The sequence below is a fragment of the Bos taurus genome, chromosome 10 (genome assembly GCF_002263795.3).
Source record: "Bos taurus isolate L1 Dominette 01449 registration number 42190680 breed Hereford chromosome 10, ARS-UCD2.0, whole genome shotgun sequence".
Classification (NCBI taxonomy): domain Eukaryota; kingdom Metazoa; phylum Chordata; class Mammalia; order Artiodactyla; family Bovidae; genus Bos; species Bos taurus.
This window is the reverse complement of record NC_037337.1, coordinates 89,779,526-89,799,489: the sequence shown is the minus strand read 5'-3', so window position 1 is coordinate 89,799,489 and position 19,964 is coordinate 89,779,526. Positions and strand designations below refer to the sequence as shown.

Below are 19,964 nucleotides of genomic sequence, written 5' to 3'. Positions count from 1 at the left end.
GAAGGAATAAAAGGACAGACGTGCTCCCATCTCAAGACAAAGGTGTTCCGTCGCTTGGCGTTTATGCCAAGAGGAGCCACTTCCCACTCATGTCCCATAATGAAAATCATTCCTCCATTAACAGGTTAAGCGATATCAATTTGTCCAGTCAGAGTTGGAAATCAAGCAAAAACTGCCTTCTGCTCAGAACAATCAGTGGCAAGGTAAAAGAAATAGGCAATTGTGTCCAGTCTCCCAGCAAGACGTTTTTGCCAAATTACATGACCTCTCTCTCCTCTGAAGTGAAGCCTCTAAAGAGAAGTGAGAGGCCATTCCCTAGAGTGGGGTGAGCCGCAGAATTACCAACCTTTTCCTGAAAAGCCTTTTCTTTTCCTTCTTCACCAAGTCTCTCGACTGAGTTGGTAGAGACGAGAAAGTAGGAGTCCAGAAAGCAACAGTGTTTAGATCTCAGCTCCAAGCCTTGCTAAAGGAGGGACCCTGGACCAAGCACCCATTATCTTTCCAATCAAATTAGCAATGAGAACAGAATCCACCTCAGAAGTTTGTTGTGAGGATTAAATTAGGAAATATATACAAAGCACTTAACCACAAAGACCCATACTTCACAGGCATTCACATTGTTAAGTGCTCAGTAACTGTTTTTCTTTATTGTTATTATGATTATAATTGCTGTGGTTATCATGGTTACGGAGATGATGCCCAGGAAGGTCTGAGGAAAGAGAAATAATTGTAAGTGACTAATAAATGATGACAGTGGCTGGGAACCTCAAATCCTACCACAAGGGCAACACTGAGTCTCTGTGGGACACGTGTAGTCAACTGCTTTGGAGATTAATCAGGAAAGTCTTCAGTCAATCTGGTCTAATTAGTCTCATTCTTTTCAGAAGGCTCACTTTCTATAGAGCTATAGGATCTTATGTGAGTTTGGGGGATTTTTTAAATATTTTTCAGGAATTGCATTACTGAGATATGATTGATATTTAATGCTGTATAAGCTTAAAATGTACAATATAATAATTTGATACACATATTGTCATACTGAGTTGAAGAAAGTCAGACATAAAAGGACAAATATCACATGACATCATTTATATGTGGAATCTACAAATAACAGTAAAAAGGAACCTATTTATAAAACAGAAACAGAGTCACAGATGTAGAAACTAAACTCCTAGGTGCCAAGGGGGAAAGTGTCTGACTCTGTGACGCCATGGACTATACAGCCCATACAATTCTCCAGGCCAGAGTATTTCCCTTCTCCAGGGGATCTTCCCAACCCAGGGATCGAACGCAGGTCTCCTGCATTGCAGGTTGGATTCTTTACCAGCTGAGCCACAAGGGGAGCCCACCAAGGGGGGAAATGGGGGATAAATTGGAGTACTGGAATTGACATATAAACACTACTACATATAAAACAGATAAGTAATAAGAACCTACTGTATAGCACAGGGAACTCTACACAATACTCAATACAGGTCATCACAGTGGCCTAAAGGGAACAGAAGCTAAAAATTAGTGGCTATATATATGTATGTATATAGAATCTTATGTTTAGAAGGAAGCTAGAAAAATCAAGACTGGCTACTCGTTTGGTGCTTTGCTTGGATGCCTTGAGTAAGAGAGAAAACATTATTTTAAAAGTAGCTTTGACTAGCTCTCATTGAAATGATTGCCTTGTATTTAGTACCAGCTTCCACTCACTTGCCCTAATGCTTCTGCCTAAGGATATATGAACCACATTTAAATCCACATCCATAAGACAGTCCTTCGAGTATGAAGACAGCTCTCAACCCATGGGCTCAGGCATCCTTCCCTCAGGTTAAGTGTTTCTGGATCCATCAGTCAACTCGTTTTGATGTCAGACTCTTGAGTACACTGTTATCTTTTTCATAGCTCAGCTCTAAACACGCTCTAATCTGTCAATTAGTCAGCTAAACATTTAAGTGCTTATCATCTGGAACTGCAGAGAAATATTCCCAGTAACCACATTGTCACACAATGTTGATCACAATGATGCTGATAAATGCAACTTACCCAACATTCTCTGTATGCCAGGCATGGTGCTAAGGATTTTACGATTATCATCTCAGTCAATACTTACAAGAACCCTATCAAGTAGGTATATTCTCCCCACTCAAAAAATAAGTAAAGTGCAAAGAGGGTTAAGGAACTTGCCCAGCATGCCACAGCTAGTGGGATCAGAACCCTAGCTACAGACTCTACTCTCTCAGCCAATCAATTATACTATAGAGCCGTAATCTCTTTTGTTTTCACACTTTTATTAATTCAGACTCAGAACACATAGGCAAATAACTTCTATCCTTCTCAGCTCCGTGCCACTGGCACGGTTGATGAGCATTCTCTCCTACCTTCCCTCAAGCTCCTAATATAAATGCTGAGTAAGACAAAGCACTGGGCATTCACCCAGTGAATGTAAGACCCATTCATCAGGATTCAGTTGTTTATTTAAAGAGTTACTCCTTTACTGAATAGCTCTTATATCCAATCCCTTTTCCCCATCTTGTTGATGAGGATATCACAAAGTGTATTGTCAAATGCCTTGCTGATATTTAGTAATGCTAGGTCCACAGTACTTTTCTGAGCTTTAAGGATAGCAACAATTTTGAATAATGTTTGTGAGTTTAGTTTTCTAGGTTTGTTTTTAGTGAATTACTACAGTTCTCTTTTTTTCTTCTGTGGGCTCATATCTTCTGTTCATTATGAAATTCAAAATCTTCCTCAGATACCACCGAAGCTCATAAGCCCATAGCATGCAGGATCTACACTTTTTCCATCTTTCGTCATTAGGAACCTCCTCCATTCTCTACAGTTTCTCAAAAACTATCAACTGGATTTCAAAAATCTTACTTTCAAATTCTCTCTGTATCATTCATCTAAGTCAAGAAATTTAAAGTAATGCACGGCAATTAGGTGCTACTTAACAAGCTCTGATATTAAATTTCTTAACTTAATCTTCTCCTGGCCAAAGACCTATTTTCTTATCAGAGAAGACAGGGGTAAATAGCAATAAGGAATTCTTTCACATAACTTAGAGGTCTGTTGCAAATGATAGAAAATCGAGCTCAGGCTGGTTTAGACAAAAGAAGGAATGTGTTCAACCATGGCTGGAAAGTCAGGGATGGTCTAGGTGGAACAATGTTTTATCCAGGGCCTCAAAAATGACACCAGAACCTAGTTTCTCCCCATCTTTTAGCTCTGCTTTGCTCCATTCTAGCTTCATTTTTAGTTCCAACGGGGTGGCAAGATGGTGGCCAGAAGCTCAAATCCTATACCATCCCAAGTTGCAGCTCAAAAGAAGGAGAAGTACTTCCCTACAAGATACAAAGTCCTGAAACTGAATATCTGTCCCTGATACAAACTGGATTAGGTGTCCAGCAATGAACAAAATAAGCACAGCCAGAGGAATGGAAGTTCCTGATGGACTGGGAGCTCACAGGCTCACCAAGGGAGCCAGGAAGGAATCAATGACATTAAATCACTGGACTGAACATAAGGGAGAATGAAAATCAAGAAAACGGTCATTGAAATGAGGGAAAGTGAGTATCAGGTCTCTTAAAAAAATGTTTTTCCTATCTTAGTTCTCCACCAATAGCCCATCAATTATAAGGAGCAAACCACCCTTTAACATTTTCTTCCAGCATTAACTGAAGAGCCTCTCCCTGTTTGTGACAGCGCTGCAGTACTGAGTATAGGAAGGCTCACCCTCTGGATACTCTTTCTCAGCCTCTCACTGCTTTCTTACAGCCACCCTGGGCTAAGTGCTCACACCTTGCTCCTCTGTGACATAAGCCCCACATTCATCATGAATCCTCAGTAGCTGAGGGTTTCAATTCCTACTCTGTGACACTGAATGCCATTCTCTCCCCTGCCCGTTTCAGCTTCTGGTAATCCAGAAATTAATCTCTTTTCAGTGAATGTGAAAGTCACTCAGTTGTGTCCAACTCTTTGCGACTACATGGACTATACCATCCATGGAATTCTCCAGGCCAGAAAGTGGGTAGCCTTTCCCTTCTCCAGGGGATCTTCCCAATCCAGGGATTGAACCCCAGTTTCCTGCATTGCAGGCAGATTCTTTACCAGCTGAGCCACCAGGGAAGCCCAAGAACACTGGAGTGGGTAGCCTATCCCTTCTCCAGAGGATCTTCCCAACCCAGGAATCAAATTGGGGTCTCCTGCATTGCAGGCAGATTCTTTACCAACTGGGCTATCACGGAAGCCCTAATTCAAGAAGATCCAATTAATTCTCTTTTTTAAAAAACGTTTTCATTCTTTTTTCTCAATGTATTTATTGATTATTTTGGCTGCACTTGGTCTTCCTTGGTGGGCACAGCTTCCTCTAGTTGCTGCGAGAGGGGGCTGCTCTTCCTTGCGGTGTGTGGGCTCGGGTGTGAGCTCAGTCCGTGTGGCTCACGGGCTTAGTTGCCCGCAGCACGTGAGATGTGCCCGGACCAGGAATCAAATCCACGTCCGCTGCATTGGCAGGCGGCTTCTTAGCCACTGGACCACCAGGGAAGTCCAAAACTTTTATTCTTAAACTGGGTCACATGACATTGTCAATGTTGGACTTTTTAACCCAGGAAAATGGCAATTTCTATGGTCAACACAATAGACAGCTTCTGAGACACAGTTTCTCTTCTTTTGTGTCTTCTGCTGCTGCTTTCTTCCCGTTTCCCAGATTCTGATTCATGTCTCTAATTCTTTCTACCTTGTTGGAATCTTGTTCCTCTCTGTCTCCTTTTTGTTATCGGCCCTTCCATTCTGCCAAAGCCTTCTTTCCTCCAAACCCATACCCTGATTTTCTGCATATCTTCCGAACAGGAGAGAAATAAATTATGTGTTGCTATCCAATTTGTCTTTCTACGTTAGAAGGGCTCCTTGGTAGGGTATGTTTGGTGTGACAGTGATAACAATCCTCATTTGACAGATCAAGACATGGGTGTCCACAGAGGAGTTACGGCTTTCTAATCAGTACCAGAAATGGACCTGGTGGCCAGGTTCTAATTCAGATGCTCTTTTTATTAAAGTAATTGGACTCTCGCATCTTCTGCTATCTTTATTATTATTATTATTATTATTAGTTGCAGAAACAGCAAAGAGCAGCAAGTGATTCCTTAAACAGATCAGTTTGGTTTCATTTAATAACATAAACAGCTACATTGGCATTTGCACAGTGCTCTACAGTCTACTAAGCACTTCCACTTTTTACCACATTTGCCCCCCCGCCCCGACCCCCCCCACCCGCCGCCATATGAACTCTGGGAGTTGGTGATGGACAGGTAGGCCTGGCGTGCTATGATTCATGGGGTCGCCAAGAGTCAGACACGACTGAGCGACTGATCTGATCTGATATAAAAATGCCTGAATTATTATTATCTGACAAAAAGCTGAGTCTGGGAGCAGTCGAGTAGCATGCTGAGAGTCTTGCAGCTGGTAAGGAACAAGTCTAGGCAAGACTCAAAACCTGGATTTGTGCTTCCTAAAGCCAACCCTCCTCCCATTTTCCAACCTCTTCTGACCCTAGGGAAAAGGGAATTTTTAGGTCCAATGCCATGGCCTAAATTTACCTGGTTATGGACAGAATGGTTTAGCATCACCGGAGAAATCATGAAGGATACCAAAACAAAAGATTGAGAAGCATAAGGTTAAGGAAAATGAGAATGGGGTAGGGGGAAAAGGTATAGGAAGTAAAAAGAGGACAATACAAAAGAAAAACCAGAAGAAAAATTGTGATCAAATAATAGATAGCAGCAAAAGACAGTGAGACTAGATAAAATAAGTATTTTTTTTTCAAAAGCAACAACAAACACATTATCCCAAAGCCCGCAGGTGCTAGCAATTCAAATAAACGTATAGCAATTAACAGAATTAACACCGCCTTAAATAGCTTGGCTCACCAGATGTGGACTCCTATCAGGGTTCTATAAAATGTAAAGTTATTACAGATTAAACCATTAATCATCTGTTCAGAGACTATCTCTGGCTGCAAAATCCCATTCAGTTTTAAATGGCTAATAATCACAAAGGGATGTGGAATGTAATATGCGCAATGATGGTCTACCCAATCCTTTTGCCTTTAAATATGTGTTAACTTCCCCCCGTTCTCCTGCTTTCCTTCCTCCCCACTAGAGATGCCGTCAGAAAGGAGAAGTGAGCTAGACTGGCTAATCTCAGAGGGTTCAGCAGTGCATGAGCTTCCCCTTGGGCAAATGAGGGGCAAATGGAGAAGCAATATACCAGTGCAGAGGTAACAGCTTGAGGATGGGGTAGAAAGGACCGGATCCCACAACACAGGAGGAAACTCTGATGGGCCTGAGTTGGCCCCCTGGTCCTGATGATAGAGACGCTGACCCTGAAACTCAGCACTGAACTTAGCTTTCCTCTCCTGCACCGTGCTTCATCCTACAAGAGCTCAGGAATGCCAAGGACAGAGGAAAGGATAAACATATGTCCTGACAGGGAAGATCACTGGAAAATGAAATGGGAGTCAGAAGGAAGCACTTTTCTGCAGAAACCTGACGATCCAGAGACTCACTCTCCTCGCCCAGGGCTAAAGCCAATGGACTAGCCTTCTGACTGCTCCTCAGCACCCTGGGACAGAAAGATAAAACAAGTAGAAGCAGCAGCAGGACTAACCAGTTGTCAGGGAATTTAAAGCCTGATGGACAACCTGTTAATCCATGTCATTCTATTGCTTCAGATCCTTCCATGGCTCCCCATTACCTAAAGTCCAAGGGTAGAGCATGACTTAGCCCCTAACTAACTCTGCTGATACTTCGTCAAAACTCCAGATCTTGTGTTTTGTTCCTGGACATTGGCAAACCGTCTGCAAGTTCTTTGCCCAGACACCACGATCTGCTGTCTCTTGGCCCTTGCTCATGTTGCCCCATCACCCCAGAGCATCACTTTTTCCCTGTTCATTTCTGTTTGTCTTCTTCTTGGGCATCATTGCCTCCAGAGTTTTCCTGAACCCTGTGATATTCTAAGTTCTTCTCAGCAGCCCCACTGCACCTGGGAATGCCTCTTTTTGTGCATTAAATGCTTTTTCTTGAAAATATGTGTGTCCCCCACTAACTGTGAGGTCCCCTGAGGTAAGGATTCTGATGCATCTTTGTATCTTAGCATATCCTTGGCATATTGTAGGTTTTCAGCACATACCTGTGGATCCAAATTTCAGATTTTAGAGCTCCATGAGGTCTGCTCATTAATTAATTATTCATTCCAGATATGCTTATTGAAGGCATTATTTTAAGCCAAGAACTCTTCTAGGTGTTTCGTGAAACACCTGTGAACAGATGTGGCCTCTGTCCTCATGGAGCTCACATTTTAATAGAAGGGAGATTGATAGGTGTCAAAGAAATTTCCAAAGGCAACAGACTAGGTAAAGACTGAGTGTGGGTGAGATGGACGATCCCTATTTCAGTGAAAATAAGAGAATTTTAGTAAGGCGAATCTCAGAATCAAGTTGTTCTCCCCCCAAACAGTGACTTGGTAATATGGGAAATGCAGACACTGCATGTGATAATGAATATTCACTTATGCTTACATTTATAGTCACAAACTGTTTTATAAGAATCATTACATAATCCTTAATCACAATTATTGTAGCAAAACTTCATTGTATATTTATGTATGGTTCCACTTGTACGTACATTATTCCATTCGTTCTTAAGAACACAACAGACGTCTTATTATCTCCATGTTATGGGTTAGGAGACTGAGGCTCAATTAAGATCAGTGGCTTACTCCAGGCCATACAGGAAGTAAGAAAGCTGGAATTCCTAACCAGGTTTTCTGATTTTTAAACTCGGCATTCTTTTCATTTATACTATGATGCCTCCTCAAAGTCTTTTCAATCCTGTTCTTCCCAGAAGGGGTGCCAACATATTTCTTTTAGCCATGCTGGGTCTTTTTATGTAACATCTCTCTCATATCAGATAGCTGGCAAGTTCCTGAAAGATTCAACTATTGCCATGCCAGGATGTTCTTTAATGATTCCAAGAAAGTCACATAGGCAAGTGTGCCTAAGAGCATTTATCTAGAGGTTTTTGTTTTTTTTTTTCTTTACTTACAAACATGAGATTTCATTTAGCAAATATTTATTGAGAGCCCACTAGGTGCTAAGAACCATTCTAGGAGCTGTGGACACAGCAAGAACAAAAGACAGACAGACACATTAAAACACAAAAACACGAAGAGGAACAAGTATGGATTTTGTGATGTTTAAGTGGATACAAACCTTGAATTGATAACTAGGGCGTGCAAAGTAGAACACAATAATTGGATCATGTCATGCTTTTACACTGGTATCAAATTAGGAGCTGTGCACACAGGTGAAATCCACAGATGCTTTGACCCAAGTGTGGAGCCAGAACTTAACTCTGAGTAAAGTAAGTGTAGTTCCAAAGATAAAAACAACTTTGTGCTACAAACTATCAATGGTCCAAAATATAAATCCCATAATGTCTTCCCCAGGTCCCCGTTTTGAAACAAACAAAAACACATAAAAGCACCCAGCTCCTAGAACCACAAATGGCCAGAGATGACAGGAAGGGGAAGAAAGAGAGAGAGAAGGGAAGAAGAAGTTGGAAAATAACTGCAGACTGTCCTAAAGGGAAATGGTTGAAGTGGGTAAGTGGGATTTATCAAGGAGCAAAGTCCCAACAGAGTTGGGAGCTTTTATTGTTTACTAAACTGTCAGGAAGAAATGCCAAGAACAAGAATTTACTACATTTGCCCACAGAAAAGTGAATTTCAATGATTAAATGGAAAGAAATAATATGCTAGGATTTCATGAGACTCAAAGTCATCTGTTTAAAACATTCAGACAAATGAGAAAGCCTCCCAAGTCCCTTAGAAAGACTATCTCATATATGTAAAGGAGAGATGGGCCAAAAATTTAGGTTAAGTTCTAGTTTTGCTTACCATTTCCTTAACTGTTTTAGAATTCCGTCTGACGTGATCTGGCTTTAAGTTCTGTTTAGCTACTAGCTAAGATGTGTATATTTTTATTTACACATAAATAAAAGATGTTATTTTTATTTCTGTCATTGACACTGCTTTTCAGAACTATCTTTAATTTTTAAGCTATTATGTGCTACTTTTCACAGACTTTTGAAGCTGTCTGCTCTCTACATGGAGAGAGTGGTATGTGTGTGTGTAAATTTTATTTACTTTAGGCTCTCCATGGATAAAACCATCGGAGATATCTTCATACTTTTATGAGTCTTGTTTCAAAATATTCAGGGGCATCCTTCTTGACTGATAGATTTGCAGTTGGGAAATTGTCTCCTTGTCTCAAAAAGCATAATTGTGTTCTGGGGTGGGGGGGGCGGCAGTGGAGGGGGTTGATGATTCCTAGAGGCCACCCCCCAGATGCTGTCCTGGAGAGACTCCAGGTGGTTCAGGGCTGTTTCACTACATAAATGGATGCGCTCTGCACAGTGTTCAATGCCTCATTCATTCCTGAGCCACCAGCGAGGAAACAGAACATGGCCATCTATTTCTGATGAGAGGGCACTTCCAATGGAGTGTGATTTAACAGTGTTTAAGACTCCTTCAAGGTTCATTAGTCACTGAGAAGTTTATACCTTTATCCTCCTCAAATGGAAGTAAATCCCAGGGAAGAAGCGAGCTATGTCTACCGCAACCACATCAGGAATGACCTGTGTGGTCCCCGTGGTCAGCAGAAGGCTAGGTCATACCCAGCAGAGAGGAAAACATACTATGAGTTCTCTCCTGTCATTTCTCCTTCAGACCAAGAACAATACAAAGCTGTACCTGGATTTTCCCCTCTTTGGCACGTCTCTGTCTTACCCCTTCCTCTCAATGTACACATGGTTTATTGCAGCAAGGCCCAGCTCAAACACCATTTCTTCTCCAACACTGACTCCCACCTAAAATGTATCACTTCCTCTGCTCAGTTAGAGCATTTCATCTGTGGCACTGCACACACAGTGTCCTGAACTGTAACTGTTCCCTGAGAAGTTTCATCTCTCTTCCCACATTATAAATTCCTCAAATATGCAGATCATGGTTTACAAAAAGCCTTTATATTTAGTTATAGCCAAAAAAAAAAAAGGTACCCAATGATTATTTGATAAGTTCATCCATTTAATGCGTACTTACTATGCACTTGCTCTATGCCGCACATGACGGACATAATTCCCCTCTAACACGGCTCACAGCTGAGGGGCATGAGCGAGTCCATGCATGATGCTGTCTCATATGTGACTGATATGCAACCAATTTCAAGTAACCAGAATAAGAATGAAACATGTGCTCCGAGAGGAGACTCATAACATGTCACAAGGGATCTTTATTTACAAGAAAGAACACTGTTAGCATCTCAAGGAATTTCCCCAGGGGAATGGTATAGCTATCTTAGGCAATCAAGCTTAGCTTAGATTAAACAAAAGAAAAGGCAGTGCCCTGTGCTGATGACACTGTTTGCTGAAAGAATCCAGCAAATCAAGTCTGATTTCTTTTGCCTCAACAATTGACCTTAGAGATTGAACTTACACTTGACTCAAGCTCCCTTGCTCTCAGACAGAGGTCTCAACATATCAGCTACAATAGTAATAAATGAGTAATGGCAAAACCCCACTGCTTTCTCATAGCTGCTACTAGCTCTCCAGGAGGGAAAAAAAAAAGAAAACCAGTTTTCTGGGCCTTAATATTACATTCCAAGAATTTTTCTTGATCTCAATAATGAGACTCTTGGGAACACCAAGCTCAGCAAAGGTAAAGTAATACGTATGTTATGTTTTAGACAAGACACACAGCTGCAAATGGAGCCACTTTTGGCTAAGGCTTCCTGACTTGCCGAGTCGAAAGTACAAAATCAAACTTTATACGGGTCTATATCCTCGTGACTTCAAAGTCCTTTCATCTGAGTTGTTTAATTTCATGTATAAAACACAGCTACCTGTGGGGATCAGGTGATTCATTAGTTAGATGAGCATACAGAATCACAGGGTATTTAAGTGGCAAACCCATGGTCCTGTAACCGGGCCAAGCTGGGATCAAAACCCGGGGCCTCCACTTCCAAGTCCAGAGTCTTTTCTGCTACAACTTTTGACCTCATAGATCAGACGACAGAGTCAGTCACTGAACTGGAAATTTCACTTGTGCTTAGACAGTCAGCGTATTAAACGGAATGGGTGAACTCACCTCTTTAAGGCAGCCCATGAAGTTGTTGCTGACGGGGGAGCCTGGCAAGTCAGCGGTACTTGGGCTTCCTCCCACGTAGAAGAAGTCATCTGAGCCCAGCATGGTGTAGTCCTCTTGAGTGTAGCCTGTCGTGGTAAGGATCCCATCCACAGAGATGGTCACCTGGTGGAGGGACACAGGGACAAAAGAAATCCCAACAATGACCTTAAGGTCCTGTCAAAATCCGGGGGCTTGCCCTACCTGTGGCATCACTTTCTTAAGATTTGGGTGAGGTATTATTTCTAATTTTGGTTTGATTTTGATATGTGCAGCCAAGTTCCATTTTCTGGTCTGCCTCCCTGTGGCCCAAGCCTCCAATGTTCGCCTGCAGACCCCCGGGAGAGTTTCTCAGAACTACCAAGCTGAGCGGCTCGCTCTACCCAATGCCCTCTTCAGTCAGGCTAGAAAATGGAACTATCCTCAGACGACACCACTTGTCTCGGTTCATTGGTAAAATGATGGCTTATTTTTGAACTATTGTAATTTACAGTGGTCGTGAGAAACAGCAAAGGAGACATTAGACGATGGGGTTTGTTAGGGGGTTGGTCTTTGGTTGTTGATGGTTTTTGTTTCTTTTTTTCTTTTCTTTTTTTTTTTTTTTAATTTGTTTCCTTTCGGGCTCACACCACACTGACAAACATGCATTCAGGGAGGGAAGGAAAAGGGTCTTGAGTTTGATGAGTCATGGGTGATACATGCTGTGGACTACCCAGGACATCAACCCCTGTCCTCCCTTGACTGCCATCACCACCACCCAGGGAAGAAATGACCCAAACCAAAAAGGCAATGCTAACAAAAAGAAAGGAATGATGAGGCATGAGAGCCAAAATAATAATAATAATGCCCACCAGAAAGAAATAGCACCCATACACCCAACATCCATGAAAGGAGCAGAGGGTGCAGAGAAAAGATGAGGCCCCAGAGCATGCACGCACCTTACGCTGACACACCCATGCGGAACTTATCTGGAGCCAAGAGAGAAGGCAGAAGAACAGAAGGGAGGGACATGGGACCGGGTGCAGAGAATGAAAGAAAAGAACCAAAATCCACTTCACACCTACATGCGCTAAATCAACTGAAAAATAAGATGGAAGTGAGGGAAGAAAACACACTCAACACCAAAGGGTCATCTTTCCCCTACCTGCCACCTCCCCTACTAACACAAAAAAGAAAAGAAAGAGTCCAAACCCAACCCCAAAATATATGAAGGATGAGAGGAGAACGAAGAAGGGTGGAGACAAAAAAAAAAAAAGAGAGAGAGAGAGAGAAAAGAAAGTGGTGTAGGCTTGATGACTGGTAGGTTGTTAGTAGCGAGGAGGAAAATGAGGAGACAGGTTCTGATGCTAATGGGGGATTCACAAGACAGGAACATGCCATGCAGAGTTTGGATGGAGAACACAATTGGCGGAGCTCCCTTTGGCCGAGGCGGGAAGTAAGGAGCAAGAAGGGAAAGGAAGAACACAGGAAGCAGAGTACTTTCCTCCCCAGATCACCTGTGGCCGCCACGGCCACACAAAAGGGAATGAAAAAGGGGGGATTCAGGAGTTTGGGGGTTGGTGGGGGAGGAAGAAAGTTGGAAGAGTGAGGGGGTAGGAAGACACGGAGAGAAGAAAGTCCTCAATAGAAATCTCAGTTGTCCCTAGTCTGTAACTTGGAAGTTGCAAAATAAGAAAACAAAATGAATTTAGCTAAACAAAGAATATTTATTTAGAAAAAAAATTTTTTTAGGAAAAAAAAAAAAATAGTGGAGAAAAGGAAACTGTCCCAACCAAAGTCATCCAAATGTTGTCAGGACAGATGCATCCCCTTCCATTTTCTTTTTAAAGAAAAAGAAAGGCTTGTATTTCATTCAACACCAACAACAAAAAATTTAAAAAAGAAACAAGTCTAAAGAGGATAAAAGGGGGGTTTGGGGAGGAAAAGGGGGGCAACACACGGCAAACCCAAAAAAAGAGACAATAAGAATGATATCTACCAGACAATGTAGTTTGTTTACCATAGCGTGTCCGATGCCTGAGTGCTTTGCGGAAAAGGGGGAAGAAAGGAAATTAAAAAATTGTGAACAGAACGATTGTTAATTAAAAAAACTAAAAACAAAGATGAGTCGTTAGGGTGTTAGTACATTAGTCGGTTAGTAAAATGACACATCGCATGAATGATCTTGGGTTAGTTTTTCAAAAAAAAGGCACCCGACACAGAAAAAGAGAGTGGGGGAAGACAATGAGACCAGGACTCTATGGAAAACCTTGGCGCCAGGCTCGCAGCCAGGAAAGGAGCTGCAGCCCACCTTGTCGTCCGTAACTCCCGCTTCTCCCAAACACCACCAGACGGGACCTCACCCAGGTCGGAAGTAGCATCATACTTACTTTCCAAGGGCTCTTCTGAATGAACACTGCCCCCACGCCCTTCCCACCCTCAGCACATATACAATCCACCTCTCCTGAAAGAAAAGACCCCCAAAGTTTATCATTGAACTTCGGTAAATCGATAAATAGAGCTAAAATACCCGTACTTTGGGGACTTTTTATTTTTCACATCCGACTCTGACTACATGCGTGGACAATCATGACTTTCTCCTAGAACAAAAAGAGCTTAGAATGTTTCCTGTTCACATCGGGCAGATGAAGGCCAGATAATGTAGCTCACTCTGCGTTTCCAGAGGTAATTTAAAGATCCACAACTGCCTTGACTTGGGGTGACTTTGTGAGGCAGGAGGGGAACTTTCTTCTCTTTTCTGCCTTCTTGGGTTACAGGAACTGTGTCGTTAGAATGTGCCAAAATAGTTCGAGTCTTCGTCATTATCCAATGATGCCATTATTTGGTTTACTCTGCTGGAATGCCTGCTGTTGGCATCGTGCTCCCCTCATTCCTCGTTAGGAATGTCTTTCAAGCTTTGAAGCAATTTTTTGCATGGGTAGCAGAGAGGACTGGCAGGTCAAAAGTGATTACAGAACCCTACGATTAGTCTCTTCTTCACAGCTTTCAAATGTTAAATTAGTGGGCTGGAGGTGGATAAAGACGGGCAACCCAGTTTTATGCTTGTGGTTTGATTAAAGTGTCATATCGACGTCAAGCAAGTCCTGTGATGGTCATGACCTTGGGCTCAAGGTCATGGACCAAAAACCAAACCAAAGCAAAAAAAAACCCCACAAAAACTCCTTACTACCTTGGTGCTAATCCTGGTGATGGTTTGGAACAAATAATCCACATTCTCTCCATTACTCAGAACCCTCAATCAAGTGTCTGAACTTGCCCTGTGCACTAAGTCGCTTTAGTTGTATCTAACTCTTTGCGACCCTATGGACTGTAGCCCACCAGGCTCCTCTGTCCATGGGGTTCTCCAGGCAAGAATGCTGGAGTGGGTTGCCATTTCGTCCTCCAGGGGATCTTTCCAGGGATCAAATCTCCATCCCTTATGTCTCCTGTATTGGTTGTCGGATTACCACTAGGGCCACCTGGGAAGCCCAAATTTGGCCCTACTTAACCTAAAAGCTACTGAACAAACCAACACTTTCACTGACTTTAGCCCCAAAGCAGAACCATGAGTAGATGACCAAGAAGGAAGAAAGGGGAAAAGCTCTGCTCCGTTTGGTAAGGAAATTCCAATAAAATTTCCTCAGGTCAATCTTTACCACAGAAGCCATTCACCCTTACAAAAAACGCAGACATGGCTGCCATCAGCCTATCAAATATTCATGAAGTGATTAAGTTTAATTGAAATAGACGAGGGCTTCCCACTCCTTCAAACGTATCCTAGGGAACTCAAAAAGTTGTTATAAGTGTATTTTATGGGAAAAATAATCATCTGAGATGACTCAGGGTTGAAAAGATTCTCTTTGCAAAGTCAACTCTGCTTTTCTGAGGTATTTCCTCTTTAAATAAATTGCATTTGGATGCAAAATTCAGTCCAAATTTCAACGAGGTCTGAATTTAGGTGCACTTTCTCAAAAAGATTCATACTCCCTCTGCCAAGAAATGGCCCCAACACCCTCGGGCCTCACTAGCCTTGTCTTGAGAGCTCTTCTTAGCCGCATCCTTAGGGACAGACAGAGGCAGTCACCTTCGGACAGAACACTCAGCCTGTAAATCATGTGTGTGTCCCAGCGAGTCTAGCACCCAGACCACAGATGAGCTCATAACCCTCCTGGAACATAAGGTGCTCTGCGTATTTACCACACATGGCTGGGGAGGGTTGTAATCAACATCTCGCAAATGGAAATTGGTGTGGGAAGGTTAAATGGCTTGTCCAAGGGCACAGAGTGGAGCTGGGGCTCAGAACTTGGAAGAGAAACCCTCCAGTGTGGCTTTCCTCTGCTTATTGAGACTCAAACAGCACAACCCGTGTTTGAATCACAGTCTGGTCTGTCCCCATTTCAGTGTAAAGGACTGAATTGGGGCTCAACTCTATCTGAGAGAAGTGTTTTTAGTAGAAATCAAAGTGAGCCTTTTCTGGCTATTTGAAATCATTCTAGAATGGCAAGGAAGCATGTGGGGTGGAAGAGAGATATAGAAGCAGAGCAGCTGGTGAGAACACAACCAGATTCTGTTCCCCAGGACAGGAAAATCTCCCCCTCCACTGACTGATGCCAGAAGGGTGTTACTGTGTACCAGCCAGTGGAAACCAACAAAAGGTCATATTTTACTTTTTGGTCTAGACTCTGCAACTCAAACATTTCAAGCCCTTATATGTTAGCGAATGGACATTTCACTTGGGCTCTCTTGGCAGCTGAGAGGGTCTCTCCTATAAGTGCAGGTGAGGAATGATGAGAGAAAATGTCAGCAATAGAATTCTTTGGCCTTGCAGGAGAAATATAAAATGGTAATTCAAAAATGTTCGATCTATGTGTATTAGGATGTCTGGGGACTCTAACTCTTACAATTTGGCAACTGCACCATAGATATAATAAAATAGCCAACCTGGGGCTTCCTTGACATGCTTAAGTGTAGAAATGGGTATTTTGAAAATTGTGTGTTTCTGCTGTGGGTGGGCCTTCTCCATTTATTTAGCATTATGAAGGAGTTACACTTTTATCAAACAGAAAACATATGCAAATACCTGTCACTTCTTATGCCTTCATGTTTACAGAAGGCATTAAATCAATCATACTGCAGAAGAAAATTTGATAAGCACCTTCTTGAAATTTACATAATGCTTTCTGATTAATAAAGGATGAAGGCTGTCCAACTGGGTTTAATGACAAATTCACAAGAAGAAAAAACAAATGAAAACAGAAGCTGGAAAAGGCAGTCTCAGGACAGACCTTGACTTTTACAGGAAGTGATTTTAATCTTTTCCTGATGTGGGTTGCTGAAATATTATTATTGTTGCTGTTGTTTGATTATTATTAGTTATGAACAGAAAGCAACCTCACTTGGCTAAGGTTTTCTGAGAGTGTTGTCACCTGACGGAGTCGCCTGCATAGCATCAGCAAGCGATGGGAGTTCTCAAGCACGTACAGAACCAGGAAAGGCTGCTCCAAAGTTGACTTTTTAATGTGGGTCCTTCCACTTTCCAGGCCTCCTAGTCAACTGAAGAGTCTCGGAGGTAGAGACAGGGGCAATAACGTAGCAGCAAGGAACAGAGAAACAAAGGAATTCAGAAAGATTCCAGCTAATTCACTCCAAGGCTAGAGGTTAACACAACAACCAAAAGAATAAAATAAAAGAATAAAAAAATCAGTGAGGGGCTGGTGAATCAAAAGGAAGAGAAAAAGAAAGACTTTCTCTGGAAGAAATTAAAATCATGGCATCGGGGCAATGGCTAACTTACTTAAAAAACAAAACATGCGTTCAAAGGAGGAAAATCTACCAAGCTATAGAAATAAAATGCTGTCCCTAACTGAATTTAACAATAATACAAGGTACAAATGTAATCAAGAAGATAATAAAAAAAAGAAAGCAGAATAAAAAAGTATTTATAACTTTTATTATCTATACAACTGAATTTTTTTCTTAAATAACAAGCACACATGGAGAATTGAAGTAAGAGGAGAAACATATTTTAATCATTATCCTTGTGAAATTGTAAAGGCTGGGAGAAAGCTTGACAAATGCTCACCCATATGGTACCTCTACCCTTCTCCATGTAACCTAGCCCATCACCTACTTCACACCCCCTCCCCAGCCCCCTAAGAGGAGCCTCCAGGCGCTCTCTGCCCTCAGCCATTACCTGCCGGAGGTTGCGCGTCACTTTGACATCGTGCCAGGCGTTGTCATTGAATTTTCCATTCACTGGCTCCACAATGGCCTCGAAGGCCCCGGACCCCAGGTTAATGACCAAGGAGACCGCACCATCCTTCAGAGCCAGGTTGACATAGTCAGCTGACTTGCCCGTGTGCAGGATAAGGCCATTCCGCTGCCAGGTCTTAAAGGACAGGGTGATTTCATCACTGCTGCTCTGGATCGGGTTCTGAGACAGGTCGTAGCACAGGTACTCTGAGCCTCGGAAAGTGGCCACATTCTCCTCTCGAGCTGCAGGGAAAGAAAAGGGGAGAGCGGTCAACACTTGACTGGCAGGAGCCAAGTCAAATACCAAGGAGAACACACACAACTACAGGGCACTGGCCCTGCCAGGGGCCTGATGCCAGCACCACACTCCGTGCACCTCTTCCACAGGCTTGTATCTAAGGGCCAGGGAAACTAGCTGAGAAGCTGTGTGTTCACACAAGGGCAGAAGACTGAAACGATGATGCAGGAAGGCTTGCTGCCTTGCCTTCAAATTTTCCCAGAGAAAAACCTAAAGGGAAAATTCATGCAAAACAGTAAAGTGAGGCTTTTGTTGCTTTTGCATCAATATCGGCTTTTAAATGCCTGTAAAAGGGCTGGTTTAGAATGGATAATTAACTGTTCTGACAGAGCGTCCTTTAGCTCCAGGTACCTTTTATTGACCAATAAATAAAAATCAATTACCCTGAAAGATTTGGCTCTAATTTCTATCCATCGGTAACATGGCTAAGTTTGGTTTCCATGGTACAGTCCTGCGCCCAGTGGAACAGGACTGGGTTTCTAAAAAGGAGGTTGAACTTAAGGAAATGACTGAGCAGATGAGGAAAAGGGAACAGAATGGAATTTGATAATATGCTTTGATATCATACTAGACAGCAATGCCTCCCTTTTATCCCAAGGGACCACTCCCTGAAGGTCTTTGAGATGGCCTGAGCAGACCGTCCTATGCAACAGCTCTCCACAGGACCAGGGGTCCACAGAGCCAACATGGTATCCCACGGGGACCCAGACTCTCTTTCAAGACCATATTCTAGACCCTGGGGGACTATAATTTGCTACCCAAAGAGCCCCAAGTGTGTTCCCAGGGCTTGTGCAGGCTTCTTCTCTGGATCAATTTTCTGAAGGCAAATCATGCTTGTCAGTGGACTAGCCCTGGGGACTATTTGTACAGGTCTACACAGACCTTGGCCATGTGGGTGGAGGAACCCATGTGCATTTGTACCAGACCCCGTGATAAGCGATGGAGCTGAGGAGGGATAAGGGCCACAGAGCCAACCAGAGGGGCTAGCTCTGCCTATGCTGATATTCCCCAAAGCAGAACTCCCAGGAATCTGGAAATGCTACATGAGAACCTGACTTAACCGAGTAGTTTAGACAATCTATTTTTAAGGCAAGAGGATAGAAAGTATTTGACTTAATTATTTGTTGATTTATAACTTAGACACTCTGCATGCACACTCCCATCTGTCCTCTTGTCAGGCAACCCCACTTAGAGTAGATGGCTTGCCTGGTGGCCCAGTGGTAAAGCATCTGCCTACCAAGGCAAGAGACTAGAGTTCAATCTCTGGGTGGGGAAGATCCCCTGGAGAAGGTAATGGCCACCTGCTTCAGGATTCTTGCCTGGGAAATCCCATGGACAGAGGACCCTGGTAGGCTACAGTTCATGGGCTCGCAAAGTGTGGGATACGACTTAGCCACTATACAACAACTTCGTATCAGGGTTGGTCAAAAGTACCTCTCGATAAAAGGAAATGAGCGATAAAACAATTTAGAGATGCAGTTTCCCTTTAAAGAGGGGTAGGGTGGGGTGGGGCTACAAAATAAAGTTGAGGAAATTCTATTTTTCCTTCTAGACCTAACCAAAGCCAATCCACCTTAACTCAAATCCTTATCAACCATCATAGCCTTTGGTAAGCTCCTTAAGGAAAATCAAATAAATATTTTCTTATCATGAGATAATCATCACTCTCATAATGTGAAGAGATGACCACCCAATATATAGTATTAAGTTCATCATAGCATCACCACATCATTAAAACGTAAACCTCAACATCACAGTCCAAAGAATGAAAAAAGAGATAAAGTATGTCCTGTATCTTCCAGAGGGCCTCAGGGACATGTATACACCCGCACATGTCTGTTTGCACACACACTGCTATAAGCAAAAGGGACTCGTCCCCCTCTAAGTGACCACGGTGTTGCTTACACAGGTAAGTAGTGAGTACTCCTCAGCACGTACCATGCCAGATGTATTTTACCAAAATGAGTCCCCCCAAAATCAGAGTAGATATTTGGCACTACATCTTTGAAACAGGTCCATCCATCCAATCCCCTAGTGCCCTACTTTAATTAGCTCTCTTCCCATTTCTGCAGAAATAGTTTTGTCAGAATTCAACTGGACAAGCTCTTTTGTACAGTAGACCGGAGGTGACCCTGATTTACAGCAGAAGATGGCAAACCCAATGCAGTTATCACCGCTAAGCTCTCTTCCTAACAACACGGATGTGCGT

General features: G+C 42.7%; 1 protein-coding gene across 9 annotated transcripts in view; it reads right to left on the bottom strand.

The window, feature by feature from the left end:
* The window catches only part of NRXN3 (neurexin 3), a 1,815,083-nt gene that overhangs the window by 1,302,921 nt on the left and 492,198 nt on the right, over positions 1-19,964 (bottom strand). For all 9 annotated transcript variants that reach the window (XM_059890636.1, XM_059890635.1, XM_059890634.1 and 6 more), the window contains exons 5-6: positions 17,399-17,700; positions 11,191-11,352 (exon numbers count right to left, since the gene is read on the bottom strand). In XM_059890636.1, the coding sequence (XP_059746619.1) occupies positions 11,191-11,352; positions 17,399-17,700 (464 nt within the window). The remainder of the gene's footprint in view (positions 1-11,190; positions 11,353-17,398; positions 17,701-19,964) is intronic.